The sequence below is a fragment of the Benincasa hispida genome, chromosome 7 (genome assembly GCF_009727055.1).
Source record: "Benincasa hispida cultivar B227 chromosome 7, ASM972705v1, whole genome shotgun sequence".
Lineage (NCBI taxonomy): Eukaryota > Viridiplantae > Streptophyta > Magnoliopsida > Cucurbitales > Cucurbitaceae > Benincasa > Benincasa hispida.
The window spans coordinates 35,025,301-35,048,248 of record NC_052355.1 but is presented as its reverse complement, the minus strand read 5'-3'; the positions used below and the strand labels follow the sequence as shown (position 1 = coordinate 35,048,248).

Here is a 22,948-nt window from a genome sequence, read left to right as displayed (position 1 = left end):
TAGAATTTTTGCCTTACATGTTTGCAAATATTATAAACAATATATGAAATATACTAGTAAAATAGTAAAATATTTTAAATATTACGTATTTTTAAATATACTAGTAAAGTGATTTATATATATATACCATAGTTTAAAGTCGTGATTATTTTTAAATATACGTTAGAATTTTTGCCTTACATGTTTGCAAATATTATAAACAATATATGAAATATACTAGTAAAATAGTAAAATATTTTAAATATTACGTATTTTTAAATATACTAGTAAAGTGATTTATATATATATACCATAGTTTAAAGTCGTGATTATTTTTAAATATACGTTAGAATTTTTGCCTTACATGTTTGCAAATATTATAAACAATATATGAAATATACTAGTAAAATAGTAAAATATTTTAAATATTACGTATTTTTAAATATACTAGTAAAGTGATTTATATATATATACCATAGTTTAAAGTCGTGATTATTTTTAAATATACGTTAGAATTTTTGCCTTACATGTTTGCAAATATTATAAACAATATATGAAATATACTAGTAAAATAGTAAAATATTTTAAATATTACGTATTTTTAAATATACTAGTAAAGTGATTTATATATATATACCATAGTTTAAAGTCGTGATTATTTTTAAATATACGTTAGAATTTTTGCCTTACATGTTTGCAAATATTATAAACAATATATGAAATATACTAGTAAAATAGTAAAATATTTTAAATATTACGTATTTTTAAATATACTAGTAAAGTGATTTATATATATATACCATAGTTTAAAGTCGTGATTATTTTTAAATATACGTTAGAATTTTTGCCTTACATGTTTGCAAATATTATAAACAATATATGAAATATACTAGTAAAATAGTAAAATATTTTAAATATTACGTATTTTTAAATATACTAGTAAAGTGATTTATATATATATACCATAGTTTAAAGTCGTGATTATTTTTAAATATACGTTAGAATTTTTGCCTTACATGTTTGCAAATATTATAAACAATATATGAAATATACTAGTAAAATAGTAAAATATTTTAAATATTACGTATTTTTAAATATACTAGTAAAGTGATTTATATATATATACCATAGTTTAAAGTCGTGATTATTTTTAAATATACGTTAGAATTTTTGCCTTACATGTTTGCAAATATTATAAACAATATATGAAATATACTAGTAAAATAGTAAAATATTTTAAATATTACGTATTTTTAAATATACTAGTAAAGTGATTTATATATATATACCATAGTTTAAAGTCGTGATTATTTTTAAATATACGTTAGAATTTTTGCCTTACATGTTTGCAAATATTATAAACAATATATGAAATATACTAGTAAAATAGTAAAATATTTTAAATATTACGTATTTTTAAATATACTAGTAAAGTGATTTATATATATATACCATAGTTTAAAGTCGTGATTATTTTTAAATATACGTTAGAATTTTTGCCTTACATGTTTGCAAATATTATAAACAATATATGAAATATACTAGTAAAATAGTAAAATATTTTAAATATTACGTATTTTTAAATATACTAGTAAAGTGATTTATATATATATACCATAGTTTAAAGTCGTGATTATTTTTAAATATACGTTAGAATTTTTGCCTTACATGTTTGCAAATATTATAAACAATATATGAAATATACTAGTAAAATAGTAAAATATTTTAAATATTACGTATTTTTAAATATACTAGTAAAGTGATTTATATATATATACCATAGTTTAAAGTCGTGATTATTTTTAAATATACGTTAGAATTTTTGCCTTACATGTTTGCAAATATTATAAACAATATATGAAATATACTAGTAAAATAGTAAAATATTTTAAATATTACGTATTTTTAAATATACTAGTAAAGTGATTTATATATATATACCATAGTTTAAAGTCGTGATTATTTTTAAATATACGTTAGAATTTTTGCCTTACATGTTTGCAAATATTATAAACAATATATGAAATATACTAGTAAAATAGTAAAATATTTTAAATATTACGTATTTTTAAATATACTAGTAAAGTGATTTATATATATATACCATAGTTTAAAGTCGTGATTATTTTTAAATATACGTTAGAATTTTTGCCTTACATGTTTGCAAATATTATAAACAATATATGAAATATACTAGTAAAATAGTAAAATATTTTAAATATTACGTATTTTTAAATATACTAGTAAAGTGATTTATATATATATACCATAGTTTAAAGTCGTGATTATTTTTAAATATACGTTAGAATTTTTGCCTTACATGTTTGCAAATATTATAAACAATATATGAAATATACTAGTAAAATAGTAAAATATTTTAAATATTACGTATTTTTAAATATACTAGTAAAGTGATTTATATATATATACCATAGTTTAAAGTCGTGATTATTTTTAAATATACGTTAGAATTTTTGCCTTACATGTTTGCAAATATTATAAACAATATATGAAATATACTAGTAAAATAGTAAAATATTTTAAATATTACGTATTTTTAAATATACTAGTAAAGTGATTTATATATATATACCATAGTTTAAAGTCGTGATTATTTTTAAATATACGTTAGAATTTTTGCCTTACATGTTTGCAAATATTATAAACAATATATGAAATATACTAGTAAAATTGGAAACGAATATATATAGATCACAAATGAACTTAATGTTATATATATTAATGTATATATCATAATAAAGAAAGTATCAATAAAAGTTGAAGATATATGTCCCAGTATATATAAAAAAATCACCTTATATTGAGAAGTAATATATATATATATATATACCACCTTATATATCACCATCGACCGTCATCATCCAGACCCCCACACAGTCGATTCATCCCGTATTGGATCTACTCGCCCCACACTAGAAAAATAACCTCGTGTCGGTTCTGCTTGCCTACGCTGAAAAAATCACCCCACGCTGGAAAAATTGTCCTGCGCCAGATTTGCTCGCCACACGTCAGAAGATGCATCGGATCTGCTCGCCTAGCATCGGAAGATTCGCTCCACGTCGTCCGTCTCTCGTCGCCAGCCACCTGCAACTCACACTGCCGAGAAGGAGACAAGAAAGGGAGGAGGAAGGAGAAAAGAGAGGGAGATCTGAGGAAGAAACCCACGACGGCGAGATCTAAGGAAGAAACTCACAACGAGATATGAGAAATGTGACGATAGTTAGTTAGTGGCCCAAATGGAGGGAGGCAGCCACTAGATCTTGGCGGACGCTTTGCCAATGGTGGCAGGGTGAACGGAGGGAGGGAGACAACAACAAAAAGATGAGATAGAAAATTTTGATAGAGAATTTGAAAAAGATGAAGCGTGGGTGAGATATGAATAGATGAGAGAGAAAATGAAACTATTAAAAAAATCATTAATGAAGCATAGGTGGGATATAATTTTTTTTTTACTTTTTTGTATTTTTTATTTTCTTTTATTATTTAAAGGATTAAATAGTAAAAGATCATTTACTTTTTTGAAAATATAAAGTTCACTATGGTATTTATGAAAAAATTGAAAGTTTATACATAAATATCACATTGAGTTATAATTAGGGTCTTACATGTATAAAGTCCTGAAATTAAAGTCTAGTCTATTTTTACGTTACCAAAAGATGTAGGAATTTTTTAAAAAAAATTGATAAACTTAGTTGACATAAATTTTCTCACATTTATCCCCTCAAGGTACGGCAAAAAAATAAATTAATTAATTAAAAAAAAAATCACTGTCGTAAGTTTGTTTAGAAAAAGTAGGAGAAATGTTGAAAAAACAAATTAATTTGGTTTCTTAGAAAACTGTCACATTAATTTTTTTTTTTTTTTTTTTTTTTTTTTTGTAAAAACAAATAAACCTACAATCGGTTAAAATATTTTTTTTGTGAAGGAAGTTAGAAAAATAAAACGGATGGAATTGGTATCGTTTACTTCTTCGTTGTACACGATAGAGTCAGGAAGTTAAACGATGAAAAGTGTATCTTATCGTTTACCTTGTCGTTCTACACGATGGAGCCTCGGAATTTAAACGATAGTAAAACGGATGATCGCTTACCTCTTCGTTGTACACGATAGGATTCGGGAGCTACGTGATAGAGGCTATCGTTTACCTCTTTATTGTACACGATGGATGCTCAACGCTAAACGATGAATCAATCGTTTAGCTATTCATTGTATACGATAGGACTAAAATACTAAACGATAGATCAGACTTTTCCGCTTGCCTCCTCGTATTCTTTTCTTACATTGGAAAGGGGCAACCTACCCAATTTATACACTATTCCCTATCTTAGGGATTCAAAGAATTAAAAAATTATACAATAAATAATTAATGAAATGAGGACATATGGTCCAATACATGAAGAATGAATATTTGTTTGTTATCACCCCTAACAGAAATCTGGAGCATTAAAAGAATAATCTTTCATGACTCACTTTAGTGACATGACATTCTTCAGCTGACGTGTTTTCTTGACTCTTCCTTGGTAACTGATGTGGCATATTCTCTAACAGTTTTCAATATATTTGAACATGGGTCAGATGAAACTTTGACTGGATTCAAATCTCGCTTATGTTTTTTAGAATCAGAAGATCGAAAACTTATGCTAAATAATAAAATGTTTGATGTCTTTAGATAATTCGATTCATTTAAGCGATTTATGGAATGTTTTACATTCATTTGGTAATCATTTCGTTTTTTATTTTTAGTTTTTGAAAATTAAATTTATTTTCTCATTATTTTTTTAACAATAATTTGCATATTTCTTAAGTACAATAATTTAATTTTTAGCCAAATTCCAATATTCAAGAACAAGTATTTAAAAGCCACTTTTTTAGTTTTCAAATATTGACTTGATTTTTTAAATCATTATTAAAAAAACAGATAACAAGGGAAGAAACTTTAATGTAGAAATAATGTCTATAGGTTTAATTTTAAAAAACCAACAACAAAAAATGAAATGGTTACTAAACGGGGTCTTGGATAACTATTTTTGTTTTCTAAAATTTCTAAATCGAAATGATCTAAAATCATGTATTATCAATAATACTCTTGTACTTTTTTAAGTATTTTATACATCTGTTTTCTAAAATTTCTAAATTAAAATGATTTAGAAATAGAATGATGTAATTATCTATAATACTCTTTTGTATTTTTAGATCCTTTATATATTAATTTAATATAATTAAACATATGTAATATTTTAGTTTCTTTAAAAATTTAATATTTTATTCTTATGAATTTCATTTATACTAATTTTAAAACACTTTAGTTTATGTTTTGAATATGTTATTAAAATAATTATTGTAAATATCAATTTTGATTTAGACTTAAAATACTTGAACATACTTTAAAATAAGTTAGTTAATTGGTTAATAATATTTATTTCAGTGGATTATGCTTATAAATTATCAAAAAGGGAAAAAAATAGAGATAGTATCCTTTTAAAAAAATTATTGGATGGTCACTATTGAAAAATTAAAACGAATTTAAATTTTCAGAACTATCTATTTAAAAATAAGTACTCTGAATGTAAGGATTGTCTTTTGCGTTTGATAATGTTATTTATGTTGTTTGTGAGGAGAACATTACTTTCGTGGAGAAGGCTGTGAGTATTATATCTCGATGATTCTTAGATAGAGACTACTATTCAAGTTTGCATAAAAAGAAGAGATAGATTCTCTAACTTAAGGAAATCTTGAGTGCATAGAGTAGAGTGAGCTTCACTGGAACAAAGGAAAGTAAACCTTTTGGTGAAAAGGAGTTCCACACTTAAGAGGAGTTTGAATGTTCATTTAGTAATCTGCTTATACCTAGGGACAGTCTAAGGTATTTTGAGATGGAGTTTCTCATTTTGTTCTATATCTTTATATGTGTTGTTCTACAAAGTATTACAATATTGTTCTTAACGTTCGTGACTGTGTACTAGATTATCTTCTGATTTTACTAGGAATATATCCAAAAATCATAACATGTTGTATTAACATTTTATATTATTATGAAACAAATGAAATAATTTAAATATTCATTTCATACCAGTCTTGAATATCCACGAAACAAATAGTTTCTTTAGATTGAAGAAGAGAAAGAGAAGTCAAATTCATAGAATCAAATGAGCGTGGAAAGTGCAAAGGTTTAAATGAAATTTTTGAGGTATAACTTTATAAGGAAATACCTGAACCAAAGCATTAAAATGCGTAAAGAAAACTGCAAAAATGCAGAAAAAGGCAACGGCCATTTTGGACATTTCACTAAATTACAAAATGCACTTTCTCCAACATAGAATATATATATATATATATAACACCTAATATTATATTATTATTACCGCCTTTACCCTTCTTAGATGTCTATGGAAAAACCCAAACACATGCCTTTCCCTTTCCTTAAATATTCCCCATTCAAACCTAACTCACTTAATCCTCATTTAAATAATCTTCAAACTAAGAGTGGAATTCCAACGTTTAACTTTTAAAATTAATAATGTATATTAATTATTACTTGGTGTTTAATTACGAAGAAGAGAAAAATAGAATTTAATTTTATCAAAGATTAAAAAGAAGAATCAAAAGATAAGTCTCATGTATTTCTCCAACAACATTAAGTGAGTAACTAATAATATTACGATTAATGATATTAATTAGAAAGTCAAAAAGTCGTACTCAAAGATTGTTAAAGGATCATTCTACTGAAGAGCATAATTAGATAGGATATAATAGATTTACAAATCTTTTTGTTTTTTTGGATAATATATGGATAGGAGATTCAAACCTCTAATTTTAAAGATTGATAATAAATACTTGTTGCTAGTTTAATTATGCTCATAATCAATTGAATTATGTTAATGCTTTAACGAGTTGAATTATATGATTTTGTTGCCTTGAAATTTAGGTTTTAAATTGTTAGGATTGTATGTAATGGGTAAAACAAATGTTTCTGAAAATGGTGGTCAATAAGATTTTTTTTTCTTTTTTTTTTTTTTTACTAATATTACGATTCTCTAAACTTATTCAAATTTTGTAATTTTGTTGGTCTCAATCGCTTGAAGAGACTGAAGATCAACAAATATATAATCGAGTTATTATGTATGTATTATGTATAGATATCTAGAATCTACTTATTAAATACATTTTAAATTTAGAAACCCATTTGACATAAATTTTAAAGTTTAATAAAGTAATACTAGGTCATATCCATCTCTATGCATTCATTTCAATCACAAAGAGAAAATATATTTTCACAAAAAAAAGTAAATTTTTTCTTGAAAAGAAAAGTTTGTCACTTGACAACTTATGATTAGACATTTGACTGAATTGTACAAAAAGAAATATTTTCTAAAATAATATTAGACATAAAATTGAAAACTCAACGATATTATTATTTCGTTTCGTTAAGGTTAGACTGCAACTAACCTCGTGAATCTATTTTCTATACACACTAAAAAGATACTTGATTGAATCCACATGCTTTAATGAATTTTGTTATATAAAAATTTATTTTGAGTTTAAGATTGTTGGTCCACTTACAATGAACCCTTAACTCAATAAGGACAAATATGTTCCGACATATATTTACCCAATGATTCATAGTAATCTTTTTTTTAAAATAGATAATTAAACATCCTCCTCTGATCCCCTATATATAAATATTCTAATTCCTCTGTTTTCAATCACTTTAAAGCTCTCTGTTTCATTTCCAAAACCTCAAAATCCTTTCAATGGCGGCAAATGGTTTGGATTTAACCTATGCCTACAGATCAAGAAAGCCCTTTTCCTCTTCTTCTTCTCTTCTAAATTCCTTTTTCATGTCCACTGTCAACGTCGCCGCCAATTCTCTCGTCTCCGTCGCCTCTAATGCTAAGAACGAACTTTCCGGCCGGAAATGGCGCCCGGCGGACCATTTCCGGTTCATGCTCATGCTTACCTCCTGGTTTACGGTTTGGGTTCTGAGAATTGTCATGGATTGGTTTCCTGTCGCTCTCGCCCCTTCTCGCCGGCTCTTAACTCGTTTTTGTGGCGGTGGCGACGGCAGCGGGTCTAGGAATTCGCCGCCTTTGCTATTGCCACTGCCGTCTTCCGTGTTGTCGGCGTCGCCGTTGGGTTCTTCGGCTTTGGCTTCGCTTTCTAAATTGGATTTGGTTCCTTTTGAAACTCTCGACTTCGGTGGTTCCTCCTTTAAGCCTCTCACCAGAGCTCTCTCTCAAGTAAGTTTTTCCCCCTAATTTATTTATTTATTTTTAATTAACACCTCCGAAGAAAATTAATTAAATTTATAATCATTCTTTCTACCGCTAAATTCATATTTCAAAATAATTAAGTCAAGATTCCAGTTAATCTTTAAACATTTATTTATGTTTTTAGATTTTTATTTAAGTTATGAAAAATATAATATTCATAAAATTTTTTTTAAAAAAACGTGAAATTCACCTATATTATTGATCATAATTTTAATTGCAGCAAGAGTAGCATTAATTAATTTATTTTTAAACACTTGAAAATTAATTAATTTCAAATGGGTCCCAAAATTTTATCTGCCCTTGGCAGCTGTTTTATTATTATTATTATTTTTTACTGAGATATGACTAGTTTTCCCTATTTAGTAAGTTTCCTTTCAATGAATTTCGGTTCATCTTGTCTGTATTTCATGCCAGTTCATTTTTTGAATTTTTTCATTTTTTTGTCCATATTAAATGTGTCTCAAAAATCCTGTGCAAAACATTATCTGAAATTAAAAATTATTTTTTATATATAAATTATGGAGTAAGTTTCTTTTTGATATATTTGTTTTTATTTGTGTAAATTAACCAATGCGATCTGATCTTCCAGTTAAGTAGGGAGGATATTAAACTATAATTTTCAAAAGTGGCTCGATTACATTGAAGTAGAAAAATATTAAGCCTTGGGATTATAAAGAATAGTTTATATTGGTTGTTTTAGAAAACTCCAAGAAGAAAAAAGAGATTAATATAGATTATTTAATTAAGGATTGAACTTGACCAATTATTTTTTAAAAAAAGAAATAAACACAAACGTTTGCTTGGCCTCGAAGTTTAATTCTCAGATATGTTCCGACCGTAATCAAACGAAAATGTGAGCAATGCGGCGGCACGAATGGTTCTAATTACGCCACGTGTCGAGTTCACGGCGGCGCTGGGATGACGTGTCAGATTTATATTCTTTGTAGTTTGCGGTCTTGGCCACGTGGATCCACCTTCGAGAAGTTCGATCCACGTGGTTTGGGAATGTTTTGTGTTTCTTTTCTTTCTTTTTTTTCTTTCTTTTTTTTTTGTTTGGGAAATTATAAGAAATGGATTTAAAATACAGAAAATGAATTTAATTAAATAAAAAAAATTATGTCATATTAAAACAAAATAATAACATGAAAAACTACCTAAGTTTTAAATGAAACTGAATGTATCAAATAAGGTGGCAGTAAAAAATTTTTTGTTAAAAAAAAGTGTTTTTAAACCTTTATAATAGCAATCGAAACATTCTTTGTTTAGTATAACATTTCAAATTAAAATGAATTGGGATGATTTTGACAGAAAGGGAAGAGTTCAAGAATATTTGTTTCGTAATTTACTCCATTTCTATTGGTCTTGAAAACACGAAATTGATTTAATTAAAATTTGAAGATCTTAGCGATATTGAACGAGATGCCGGCTAGTTGCCAGAAGTACCAATTCACAATGGCAATGGCGGAGAAGATGATGGAAGAAAACGCCAGAAGCGGCCAGATCGAGCTTCTGCAGGTGAACCGGGCCGCCCTTTCCGCCGCCTTCGCTCGAACCTCCTCACTCCTCTACGACTCGCTGCATCGGACCCGGGAAATCGAAGAACGGCACAGAGCCGGCACGTGGCCAGCACGGATTATCGCTGCTCTCCCCTTCGGAGCCTACGTCACTCCGTATCTCAAATTTTTTAATCTGGCCGTCAGCGCCGTCGGTACCATAGTCCCGAAGGCAGAGCCGTTGAATGGTAGGAGATCGGAGACGAGAATGGTGGAGGGGGAATTCGACAGCGAGGTGGTGGTGGTGGAGAAGCTCGGACAGGAGTTAGTATGGATGACGGAGAAGCTACGGGAGTATGGGGCGGTGGATGAGGCTATGTTGCAGTGGAGCTTTGCCGGCGGCTTGGCCTCTGTTTCCGTTGCTTGTAGTCCTAGAATCCAGTGGTGCTTCGTCAAAATCTCAGGTAATAATAAATATTTTCTTATAATAAATCTCTCTTCTACCATTTTAATCTTTTTTTTTTTAAAGATGGCGACAATCATTTTAACTATCCATACTAAATTTGATCTGTTTATGAAAAATCAGCAACTCTGTTTCGGGAGCTAATGAGCAAAGAAATAGAGGAAGTGGTAAGATCAGAAGTAAAGTTCAGAATGCTATCGCTATGGCTGCCATTGCTGTGCCATGCTCGAAACGGATTAGCTTTTCCAGCGCTGATGAGGTACGAGAAAGACGAAACAGAGAGAGCCGTGAATCAGATCGTCGGAACTTTATCACCGATGGATCAGGAACTCATCTTAACCAATTGGCTCCAAGATTACGCAATTTCCGCCTCCGAATGGCCCAATCTTCAGCCTTCTTACGACCGCTGGTGCAATTCCACTCGATTACTCGCCGCCTGACCCGCCGCGCCGTGATTTCCCAAATCAACGGCTGCGCAAGGAAGAAGAAGAAGAAGAAGGTGGTTTTTTTAGGGCTTGTTTGGTACCCACTTTTGTTAGGATTTTTCAATAAAATATATTTTAATGCAATATGTTTGTAATATTTGGTTTATTTTTACGATTTCAATAAAAACGTGCTATTAAATGCCACGTAATTTTATGTTAGACATTGGAAAAAAATTAATTTAGGTATTATAAAACTATATGAGTTTTCTTTCTCTCTTTATCATAATAATTGAAGAGTGGAAGATATGATACACCTTTGAAGTGGTTTTAATTGATGTTTTATTTACCGAGTTCAAGTAGTGAGTCCATGTTTGATGTATTAATTCTTTTTTAGAAAATTACATGTTGAGTTACTATAAATATATGTTGTGTGTAGTCCACTTTTCCTAACTACAATCGAACATATTGAGAATGATTGTTCGGAATAAAATGGCTAATTTTGTAGATGAGCAATTTCAAATATGCCGAATCTTTTAATATTTGTTTTAAGCTCAATTCAATATTAAACGAAAATTAAAAATATTTGTTGAAAATTAAAGAGGAAATAGATGAAGAATAAGTATTCGATAAATTCAAATATGATTCATTCAATGATAATTTGCAAATAAAACATAAATTTCGGTTTCTATTTTATCCTTATGTGATCATATACTTTAAGGGGTTGTGGATCCAACATGAGATGGTATATTCCTACCTCCTATATCATCTCAGTATTTAGAGGTTTATTATTTTATCTCACCAATTTTAATGATTTGTGAGCTCGTTTTCGGAATGTGTTTCGTATCTTATCGTCATTTTCCTTTTGTGTATCGTATATCATTTTAGTGCTTAAATATATTCGATCATATTCGATCAGAACTCTCCAAACATTAGACCTCTCCATATATCAGAATTTCCTACATCCTATCTCATCTCAGTGTTTCAAACAGTCCATAATAGTTAGTATAATTCAATGCATGGTTTTTGTATTTCCTTTTTTATATAGTCATTTTTTTTTCTATGAAGTATGAGTAATGAGTCTATTTTTTTTAAATAAATAAATAAATAAATATTAGTTAACTATATCATGTTAACTAAATTAGAATAAACTAAACTGAGTAGAACTTAGGCTTTGTTTAGTAATCATTTAATTTTTTAATTTTGTTTTTTTTAAAAACAAGTCTATTTTCAATACATTTTTTTACTATGAATTGTATCTTTCTTAAGTATAATGGTTGAATTCTTAGCTAAATTCTAAAAAAACAAAAATAATTGTTTAAAAGTTACTTTTTTTTAGTTTTCAAATTATGGTTTAGTTTTTTTAAACCATTGGTAAAAAGTAGATCATAAATGAAGAAATTTGAAGGTAAAAGTAGTGTCTATATGCTTAATTTTCAAAAAAAAAAAAAAATCAAATAATTATCAAATATAGCTTTAATTGCCACAAAGTATGTATTTTATCAACAAAAATAATATTGAATTTACACCACATTAAATTAAAATGGAGTAGTCATTTGAAAAATCCAAATTTATAATTTCAACCAATAAAAAGGATTTAAATTTAAGGTTTATCCTCATCTAAAGTTGATTTAAGCTTAGTGTTTGTCGAATTTCATTCATACACACACATATATTTTAACTTAGTACGAGGTGGGGTGAGAATGTCGAAGATTACGATTGAAAGTACAACATAGTGAGATTGTTATTATTATTTAGAATACATTTATAAATATGGTTTACCGTTGTTCTAACTAATGAGAGGAAAATGAGAAAAATGGGAAGTGTGTATTTCATTCTAGAAAACTCCATATAAATACATGCCTTGAATCTAGAAATAGTTTCCACAATGTTAGCAACTAATCCCACTAACTCGGAACTTAGACTTGATGACAACTAAAAATAACTTCAACTATTTCCTAGAAACTAGGAATTGACTAGACCAACTCAAAAACTAATTTGTAGTTTTGAGTTACTAACATTCTCCTACTAACTCAAATACTGCAAACACCTAACTTGCTCCTAAGAGCTTGAAAACGACTCACACAAAACCCAGGTTCAGCAAGTGATCATCCATTTTGCTGTACCATGCCTTAAGAACTTGCTTTAACCCATAGAAAGCCTTCTTCAACAAATAAACCTTCTGCTCTTGTCTTGGTATGATGAATCCGTCTGGTTGCTCAACATAGATATCTTCTTCTAACACTCCATTTAGGAATGCTGACTTCACATCTAACTGATACACCTTCCATCCATGCTGGGCTGACACAGCCAGTAGCAACTTGATTGTGTCCATTCTTGTAACTGGTGCAAAAGTCTCAAAAAAATCAATTCCCCAGACTTGTGCATACCTTTTTTTGATGAAAATGCCCCAACTTTTTGTGCCATAACTCAGTGTCATTACTTGACACTTGAAAGCTATCTGCTCCTTCTCGAGCGGATCCGACGATAAGCTCTTGTGCTGCATCTTTATTTTGAACAACTCATTCCCATTGGAATCAGAAATGAGGCACTTTCCTTCTTCAAACAACACGTTAATCCCTTTTCTACTAATTGACCAATGCTTAACAAGTTAATCAATTTTAGGGATAAACAACACTTCAGTAATCAAGTTGGTTCCAACACAGCTTTCTATTGACTTGTCATGTGATCGGTACACCCACTATCAACCAACCAACCATCACATTAAGTGACTGATGAGAAACAAATAGCCACAAAGAGTTGGTCTTCTTCTTGTTGTATTACAACATGTGCTCCTCCTTGCTGTTGAGTTTTTGCTTCCTTACAGAATCGTTCAATGTGCCCCAATAAATGACATCTTCTACACTTCACATCTGGCCTTCTCCAACATCTGAAATGTAGATGATTTTGTTTCCCACAGTGCTTTCATGTACTACCAGCATCCTTTGCAGCAGACTCTGAGCTATTGCTGCCACTTCCCTTCTTCTCTCTTCCACCTTCTCCCTGCTGCACTCTAGCTTTCAATGCCCCTATTGTTGCTTCATATCTCTCAGGTACTGAAACTAGAATCTTCTGAACCAATCATTTGTCAGATAAATTGGTTCCTAATGCTTGTGCCTTGTTAGCAATCCCAATCAACTTATCTAAGTACTCTTTAATGGACTCAGAATCCTTCATTTTCATTCTCTCGAATTCTCGCATCAAGTTCAACACTTTCATGCCTTTAATCCTCTCATCATCTTCATACTCACTTTTGAGGAACTCTCAAATCTCCTTTGCCAACTTCATGACTATAATTTTGTTGAATATGGTGGGAGACACAACTACATATAGACAAGCTCGAGCTTTTGCCTTCCTGGTGACCCTCTCCTTATGAGTCTTAATCTGACATATTGTTGGGTTATCAGGAAGTGGAGCAATCTCATAGTCTTGCTCAATTGTTTCCCAATAATCACAACCTTCCATGTAGGCTTGCATTCTGATAGCCCATGCCTGGTAGTTTTCACCATCAAACACAGGTAAAGCCAATGAAGAAAGATTGTTTGATTCTAATTCCATATCTAACAACTCTCACAAGTGTATCACTCAGTTTCTCTCGGAGATATTTCACTGATTCTCATCACTCACTGATCCCTTAAGAATTGAGGGCTCTGATACCACTATTGTTCTAACTAGTGAGAGGGAAATGAGAAAAATGGGAAGTGTGTATTTCATTCTAGAAAAATCCATATAAATACATATCTTGAATCTAAAAATAGATTCCACAATGTTAGCAACTAATCCCACTAACTCCACAATAATAGGAAATTAGACTTGACTACAACTAAAAATAACTTCAACTATTTTCTAGAAACTAGGAATTGACTAAACCAACTCAAAAACTAATTTGCAGTTTTGAGTTACTAACATAGTGAGATTGCTATTATTATTTAGAATACATTTATAAACATGGTTTACCATACTTGGAATGAGCTCATTAATCTTTACACCTAACATGAACATATAACTCAACTAATATTAAATGTATATTGTCAACTAAAAGATTAAAGATTCACATTCTTCATTCTGCATATTGCTCAACTCAAGAAAAAAAAAAGTGTTTCGCCTAGAATTATGTAATTTTACATGTGTTTGTGAATTTGTAATACAAGCCACCTCATTTGATTGAGCTCGACACAATGGTGTGTCATCCATTGAGCAAAAGGTTAGTTGCCTATATACTTTGGGAGAATACCATGTATTAAAAAAAAAAGACTTTGTAACACTAGCAAATAGATCAAACAAAATTAGTTACAAACAATTACATATAGTATATAATACAATAAACTCTGTATACAATAAAAAAGATACATAAAACATACTAAAATAGATGAGACCAACAAAAGCTCAAAGACATTTTGATTTGATGAACAAATTGACAACTACAATATCAAATGAGTCAAACCTATAGATACAAGAATAAGATGATATAGATAGTCTGGGCCCGATTCCAGTAAGTGTTATCTTTGAAGATAATTATCGGCTTTGCATGAGTTGTAACTTTGTAAACATATTACAACGATCATTTTAACAAGATACAATGACTAATTCTAGTAGATCATTGGTTTCAATTATCTAAATATAGCAAAATTCTTGGATACTTGATCTCATCTCAACTGAATATTAAAAGAATAAATGAGAGAACAACTCTTCCAATTGGAATGAGATATGACAGGAAGAAACAAATTATTATTTATAGACTGATAAATTAGAAAAAAAACATATGTCACTTGACAAATCTATACATAATTAATTACTAGAAGTAACTACAAATTTAACATATCAATTTGTATATGAAACATTTTAAAAAGAAATTGCTATTAAAAATAAAAAATTAATAGTTGGCCAAGTGAAGATAGTATTTATAGCATTTTCCTTTTTTACCTTTTTATATATATATATATTATAAAGCCACTAAGTTTCTCTCTCTCTTTACATGAACAAATGAATTTTTCTGAATTTAATGATGGTTCTAGAAAAACCTAATTTAAAAGAAAGACGAATACATTCAAGAATAACTTTCATTTTAGAACACGAGGGTCATAATCAATAATGATACAATCCATGACAATGACTTTCAACGATCCATTAGAATCTCTAGAAACAATCCCAGACCAATAAAGAAGATTTATGTTTTAAAGCTACATCCACATGAACTTTAATAATATTCTACCAGAGGTTCGTCCATTTCTAAATAGAAGAATGAATACCATCTTTTGCAGGTTCAAGAATTCTAATATTGGAATTGTGGTTTGCATAAAATTCCTTTACATAATTTTGAATCCAACAAACTCGATTTTCACAATCAACAATCGAAACTCCATAGATAACTCTATTCCTGTCTGACCACAACACCCAACAAATAGTGGTGAAGAATTCAATTTCTATCTTGAGAGCAAATAGGCGAGAGTTTAATCCATATATCCACCAAACTAAGATTAAAATCTCCATAAATGGTTGGACAATAACCAATTACCAAATGCTTTGAGCTCTAAGACATCGGAAGAAGACATGATCGATTACAGACTCTTAATTAAAAAAGGGCTCAATTATCACATTTTACATCTAGGAAAACATTATAAATCAATGGGCATAAAACGTTTCTTTAAAAAAAAAAACATAAAATATATATTTTGAACTCCCAATCAAATGTTGTTAAACTAAAAAAACAAGTATAATCGGCCGTTGATATGAATTAATTATAATTTGCAAATCTTATCCCCAATAATTCTCAACTCAACATTGCCGGACTCTTTCTCGAAAATTTTAAAATTCAAAAGAAAGCGTCGACTTTTATTATTATTATTATTTTAAAAAATAAAATTTTGAGAAGTTCCTTTTTTTTAAGGATAAAACAAGTAAAATAACTTGGGGAAAAAAAGTCTATAGCACGATCTTTCTTTTAATTAATTTCGACCCATGGTTGTCTATGTGGAGGTAACAATTCTACAGATATTTAAAGGGAGATATATATAAAAGAATATATTGATGTGAATATATATTATTGCAAATCAAATAATTTATATATAAAAAAAATATTCAAAATAATGTTTTAAAGTTATTTTTCTTTCTTAAATAAGTCGTAGATTTTATTATCATTTGATAATAGCTCAAATAATATAGTATTATACTAACAACTTCCAAGTTAGAAATTCAATTCTTCCATCCCACGTATTTGTAAAAAAAAGAAAAAAAAAAAAACAATACTCATTAAATATTGATATTGATATCAAACCCTCTAATTTAATAATCTATTTGCGTATCGACAAATCATTGCTATGAGAAAATGACGGTTAGAGATGTCCCAAAAACCCATAGGTAGGGGCCCATGGGTACTCGCCTCTATAGGGAATCCCCAAATATACGGGAAATGGGGAAGGAGTGAGGAATTTTTTTTCGTTTGTATTCGGGATCGTGGATGGGAATATATTCCCCGACCCTGACCCACTCCGACTTTTGTATAAAAATTATAAATATATATATATATTAATATGTAGACTTTGTTAGGATAATTATAGAAGTTTTAATTATTTAAGTTTAAGACTTTATTATTTAATTCCTTAGATGTTGTAATATTTAAGGTATGAGGTTCTAATTGTGGAATTTTAAATTATAAAAATTATGAGAATTTAGTATTTTAATTATATCTTTTTAAGAATGTGTATTATTATTTTTATTACCAAAATTGATAATATTTTATTTAAAGGAAAGTTGTATTGGATATGTTTAAGGAATTGTTTAAAATATATATTTAATTAAAAAGAATTGTTAGAAAGAAAATGATGGGGAGGGGGGAGGGAATTTTCGCCGTGGGAAACCTAATCTCCGCGAAATCCCTGCAGGAAAATTCACTAGACGGAAATGGAATAGGAGGGCGGGGACGGGGTGGATTGTAATGGTCAAACAAAATAAGAATACTACTTTTTGTGCGCGTTTTTAATAAAAATCTAACAATTTTTTTTTTAAAAAAATTGCTTTTAAAAACTCGATTTTGTTTTAAAAAAATTGGCTAAAAATTAAAGTAATTAGTTAAAAAAGATGAAAACATGGCAAACAAGTGGTAAGAAAACAAACATAATTTTTATAAACAAAAAACAAAAAATTCAAATGTTTATCAAACATGATCTAATAAACTTTAAGTTTATACAAAATTTGATAATATTAAATTAGGTCTATGTTTAAAAACTCATAAACGTTCACAATCGCAATCAACCAATGTGAGTAATAAAATAGGACCTACCACTTTAAGACTGCTGTGTTTACCACACTTTGTGCCACTCTCAAATCTATAATCATATATTCCATAATCTTATTACACCCAAAATAGCCCTAAATTACATTCCGATTGATTATTAGATGAGGCCCACGTCATCTTTTAACTTACTTTACACCATAAGTTTCTTTCTCTCTAGAGATCCATAACCATATTTATTACCCCTTTTGTTTCTATATAAATTCATATCCAAATTCATAATTAGGGGTCAAAATCCATATTGTTAACATTTTTTCCTTTTATCCATTATTTTTGCTAGGTCTACCTACGATTCTTTTATCCATTGTTTTTGTTTGGTTATATTTACAAAATCGATAATTGAGCTAGCATTTTTATGTCGTCTTATACATGAATTTTCCAAAAAATATTTTTGACACATTTGCGTGAAGGAGATTGATAGAAATCTGTTTTATTTTTGGTTCGACTGTTACAAAATATTTATATTAAGATGATGTGCTTTTTCAAATTGAAATTTGAGTTAAGATTGAGAGTTAAGATAATGACTATTCTTTTTTCTTAGAAAAAAAACTATACATTTTTTTTTAAAAAAAAATCATGTAAATATTAATGTTTCTTAAGTAAAAAAACTTGAATAAGTAAATAAAAATGAAAATGATTTTAATTCTCACAAAATATTCTTTAACTACTACATTTTAATTAGCTAAAAATTTATAAAAAAAAATGCATTATACATAGTTTGTGTGGTCGAATTATTTGAACAGGTCATCCCACTCATTCTTTGTTTTAATGTTGAAAGACTATCATTTTTATATGGGACAAGTTGTGTTCTCTTGCGGTTTTTTATTGGAGATGAGTGTCACTGTTCGATTTTGTTTGACCCCTAGTTAGAAAGGGCCCTGTTTTCCTATAGTTTAGTATGGTGGTTATTTTAAATGCAAAAGTTTCCTCATTTTTGAATTCCTTCGTCCATATGGGGCGTGTGATTGATAGTTTAATTTTGGAGAGTTGAATGTATTCTTGGAGTAAGTACCATCGATTGTTGCTGAGGTTAGGAGGGATGATTGAGTTAACATGGCTCCCTTGTCGTTTAAAAGTATTTTCTATTATCACTTGATAATCCTTACAGTCTAGGCATTTTGTGGTGCCTTAAGCCAGTCTCATTTAATTTAGAGGTAATATTCCTAAACACTCTTTCATTGCCTGGTGTCACAATCACACTCTCTTAAGAGTCTCAAGGCGATTGTGCGACACTTGTTCTCACTCTCGAACAAGTCAGTCGATCCAAATTTGAATAGCTGATGGCACAAAGGGCGTTTCTTGCAATCTCTACCCCTATTCTTGAGAAATTTTTTAAAAAAATGGGTTTAGAGAAAAAAGTTTTCACAAGGTTTGAAAGCATGGGGCAATGAAGATTAGTCATACAGCTAGAAAGCAATAAAAAGGTCAACAACGCTTTATAGCATACAACTCTCGGATGTGAAGATAGGACAACTAGTCATACCTTCACATAGTGCGTTCTAAACAAAAAAAACATCTGTCACCCTTGTATATGGAAACGGGCAAGCGGTCATACATCTGTCTCTTATACACATCTAGATGTGTATAAGAGACAGATCATACACTAAGAAAAGTACATACAAAGTAAACTAACTAGCAAAATGAAATACATAGGATGAAAGAATGGTAAAAAGAGGTGGTGGCTGACATGCGGCCATGGGTAACACACCCTGGACAAGCATGACTTTGATACTCTCTCATTCAATTGGTTAACGTCCCCACCAACCAACTCTGCTCGAACTCAACAATTTATTGAGTAGTTACCTTGAGGTCTTCTATGCGCTCCCAACTGACTTTTTTTTTTTTTTTTTTTTAATCTTGGAGGCTGTTCCACCTCTCCAGAAACTCTTCAAAACTTTGTCTCGGTCTTCTAACTTTATTGCTTCTTCCAGCAAGTCTTTTTCCGACTTCTTCCTCTATCATTCTTTTCATCGTGGCAAGTAGAAATGTCACAACACTACATCGCTCATCAGCATGGTCGGGGTGATAGTTCTTCAAAGTACTTACGTGGATGACAGGATGAATCTCCATCCACGACGGTAATTGTACCCGATAAGAGGCTTTTTCAACCTTTTCTATGTCTTTCACCGGTCTTTCATAGCTCCTTATGAGGCGATGTTTTCTTTAGCCTTGCAATCGAAATTGTTTTGGGCGTAATTTTACCCAAACTTTATCCCCTAGTAGAAACTCTCGATATCTGGGCTTCCTTTTCCTCTATCTATTCGTATGCTTTGATTCGTTCCCTACGTAAGCACGAGCTATATCGGAAGACTGTCTTCCTCTTCTGGTGAAGTTATGAGCTCAAGAGCTTTTATTCACACAATGGCTTTCTATAGTGCATGACATGAATGCTTGTCTACCACGTACAATCTCTTGATCAATTATTCTCTTTGGAGGTAGAGACATGTGTAAGCTGTTCAACTCGGCAACACGACACTTTTCTAAGACACACAAAATGTTTTGAGGGGCTTTCCCTTCTATGGTTTCAACTGACTCGTAGGTTTCCTTAACTAGAGAGCTGAGATCATCTTTATCCCATTCAGCTGTTTGATTCCAATATGCACAACGGTGTGCTTAGACCCTATGATCACTAAGCATTTGGTGAGGGGTATTGGATTACCTTGTGTTCAAGTAAGAATTCCATTCCCAACAATACGTCAAATTCGTCCATTTTAATGATCACGAAATCGATAGGGCCACTCCAATCCCCCAACTTTACGATTGTTCTCTTTACAATTCCTATAATAGGTAAAGCCGCAGAGTTTACTGCTTTTATTTTCACTGTGCCTTCTTCCTAACGAAGATTCAACCGTCTGACTTCTGTTTTAGACATAAAGTTATGGGTGGCTCCAGAGTCGACCACGGTACTCTTGGCCAATCTATGGTTGACTCAAGCATCTACATACATGAATCCATCTTTTTGGGGGTTCCTTTGTTTCTCCCATATTCCTTTTAAGGGCAACTAAGAATCTTAGGGCCCCAACTCATGGGGTTTCATCTTCTTATGCTTTCATCTTCTCGTCCTTTGTATGAACAGTTTTTCCTTTTGAATTTGAGGCTAATGAGGCTTGAAAGGAGTTAGAGGCTGCTTGTTTCAGAAATTTGCTTGCCTTGTGTTACCTTTTGCATATATAACAGGATAGAGGGCCATAAAAATTATGTTGATTTAGCTCTCGCCACGTATTTTCAGTCTTTTGTTGAAGTGATTTACCATCCTCGTTAGTGTCCCTATCTCCCTCACTATTTCGTGGTGGGCTTGAGCAATTGCTCTTACTTCCTCTATTTGGGGATCTCAAGTGTTTCCTTTTCTCGCGAGATTCTCTAGTTAAGTTAAACAGACGTACAACCGCTGCATATGCGGCTGGGAGATCTTGTACTATCTGTTCATAAAGTTTTGCTTTCGTCCACGGTTTCAGACCTCTGACAAAATAAAAAACTTTGTCCCTTTTGGATATATCACATATGTCCAACATCAGCCCGAAAAATTGTTTCACATAGTTCTTAATAGTGCTTGTTTTAATTCTCGTAGCTTACGTCTTGCCAAAACTTCAACATTTTCGGGGAAGAACTGAGAACGAAATTCTTGCTTTAGTTTCTCCCATGTGTCGATGGTGCATTGACCTTTTTGGATGTCCATGAAACGGGACCTCCACCATAACTTGGCATCCTCTGCTGGATGCATCGTCACGCAAAATGATCTTGGACTCTTCAGTAGTTGTGTTCGTAACTTTGAAATACTGCTACATATCAAAGATAAGTTTTTCTAGCGTTTTCATGTCACAAGCCCCATAAAATGGCTTAAGATCGGGTACTTTTATCCTGTTGAATTGGATTGCACCACCAGCTGGGGCTTGGTTTCCCACCGCTCTCATGGTGAGGTTAACTCTTACAGTGATGTTTGCAATCTCTGCCTGGATGACATCGAGACTGGTTAAAAAAACTTCAGATTATTCAGTTATCATCTAAATTATCGGCTTCTGCGAGCTGTTTAATTCTTCGATACGCTCTTCCATAGAGGCAACAGAGCCTGTCGAGCCATCCCCATGCTCAAAATTATCAGTTCTCATAGCTTTTGCTTTTAGGGTCTCAACCATTGTTAATAATTCCTTGACGAGCATTCAATCCAAGAGGCCAACCATCGCGTCGATTTCACCGGCCTTGTTAGAGACTTCTTGTAACCGAGTTTCTAAGAACCAAACTTGATCGGGACTTCTATTAGATAGAGCATTTGTTCTTCTATCTCGACCAACCGGTCAACATGGGACTTGCTCAACTATTTCATAGCAGACATGATCACGGTTTCTCCACTTCACGAGCTAACTTAGCTCTGATACCAACTATCACAATTGCACGCTCATAAGAGTCTCAAGGCGATTGTGTGACACTTGTTCTCGCCCTTGAACAAGTCAGCCGATCCAACTTCGAATAGCTGATGGCATAAAGGGCGTTTCTCGCAACCCCTACCCCCATTCTTGAGAAAATATTTTAGAAAACGGGTATAGAGAAAAAGGCTTTCGCAAACTTTTGAAAGCATGATTGAGCAATGAAGATTAATCATACAACTAGAAAGCAATAAAAGGGTCAACAATTCTTTATAGAAAATAACTCTCGGATGTGAATATAGGACAACTAGTCATACCCTCACCTATTGCATTATGAATAAAAAAATATCTGCCACCCTTGCATATAAAAATGGACGAGCAGTCATATACTAAGAAAAGTACATAGAAAATAAAATAACAAACAAAATGAAATACATAGAAAGAAAGCATGGTAAAAAAATGTGGAGACAGACATGTGACCATGAGCAACATGTCCTGGACAAGCATGATCGTGACAACGTGTTGTCTGTAATCGGCTTCTGACACTTGATCATATCTGCTGGTGGAATTCTAATATCCACAGTGTTTTTGTCCTCTGTATTGGAGTGTTTAGTTTGAAGATTATTCATTCTTTGATTGCTCCTTTTT

General features: G+C 30.9%; 1 protein-coding gene across 1 annotated transcript; it reads left to right on the top strand.

Annotated features, from left to right (window-relative positions):
- The first annotated feature begins 7,699 nt into the window (after positions 1 to 7,699).
- LOC120081928 lies at positions 7,700 to 10,970 on the top strand. Its single transcript, XM_039037111.1, has 3 exons — positions 7,700 to 8,237; positions 9,669 to 10,227; positions 10,350 to 10,970. The coding sequence occupies exons 1-3, from the start codon at positions 7,752 to 7,754 to the stop codon at positions 10,664 to 10,666; spliced, it is 1,362 nt and encodes a 453-aa protein (XP_038893039.1). The 5' UTR covers positions 7,700 to 7,751; the 3' UTR covers positions 10,667 to 10,970.
- Positions 10,971 to 22,948: the final 11,978 nt, after the last annotated feature.

Coding starts and splice junctions, on each gene's coding strand:
- LOC120081928 (XM_039037111.1), top strand. CDS start 7,752: ATGGCGGCAAATGGTTTGGATTTAACCTATGCCTACAGATCAAGAAAG. Junction 8,238..9,668: donor TCACCAGAGCTCTCTCTCAA/GTAAGTTTTTCC, acceptor TAAAATTTGAAG/ATCTTAGCGATATTGAACGA. Junction 10,228..10,349: donor GTGCTTCGTCAAAATCTCAG/GTAATAATAAAT, acceptor ATGAAAAATCAG/CAACTCTGTTTCGGGAGCTA.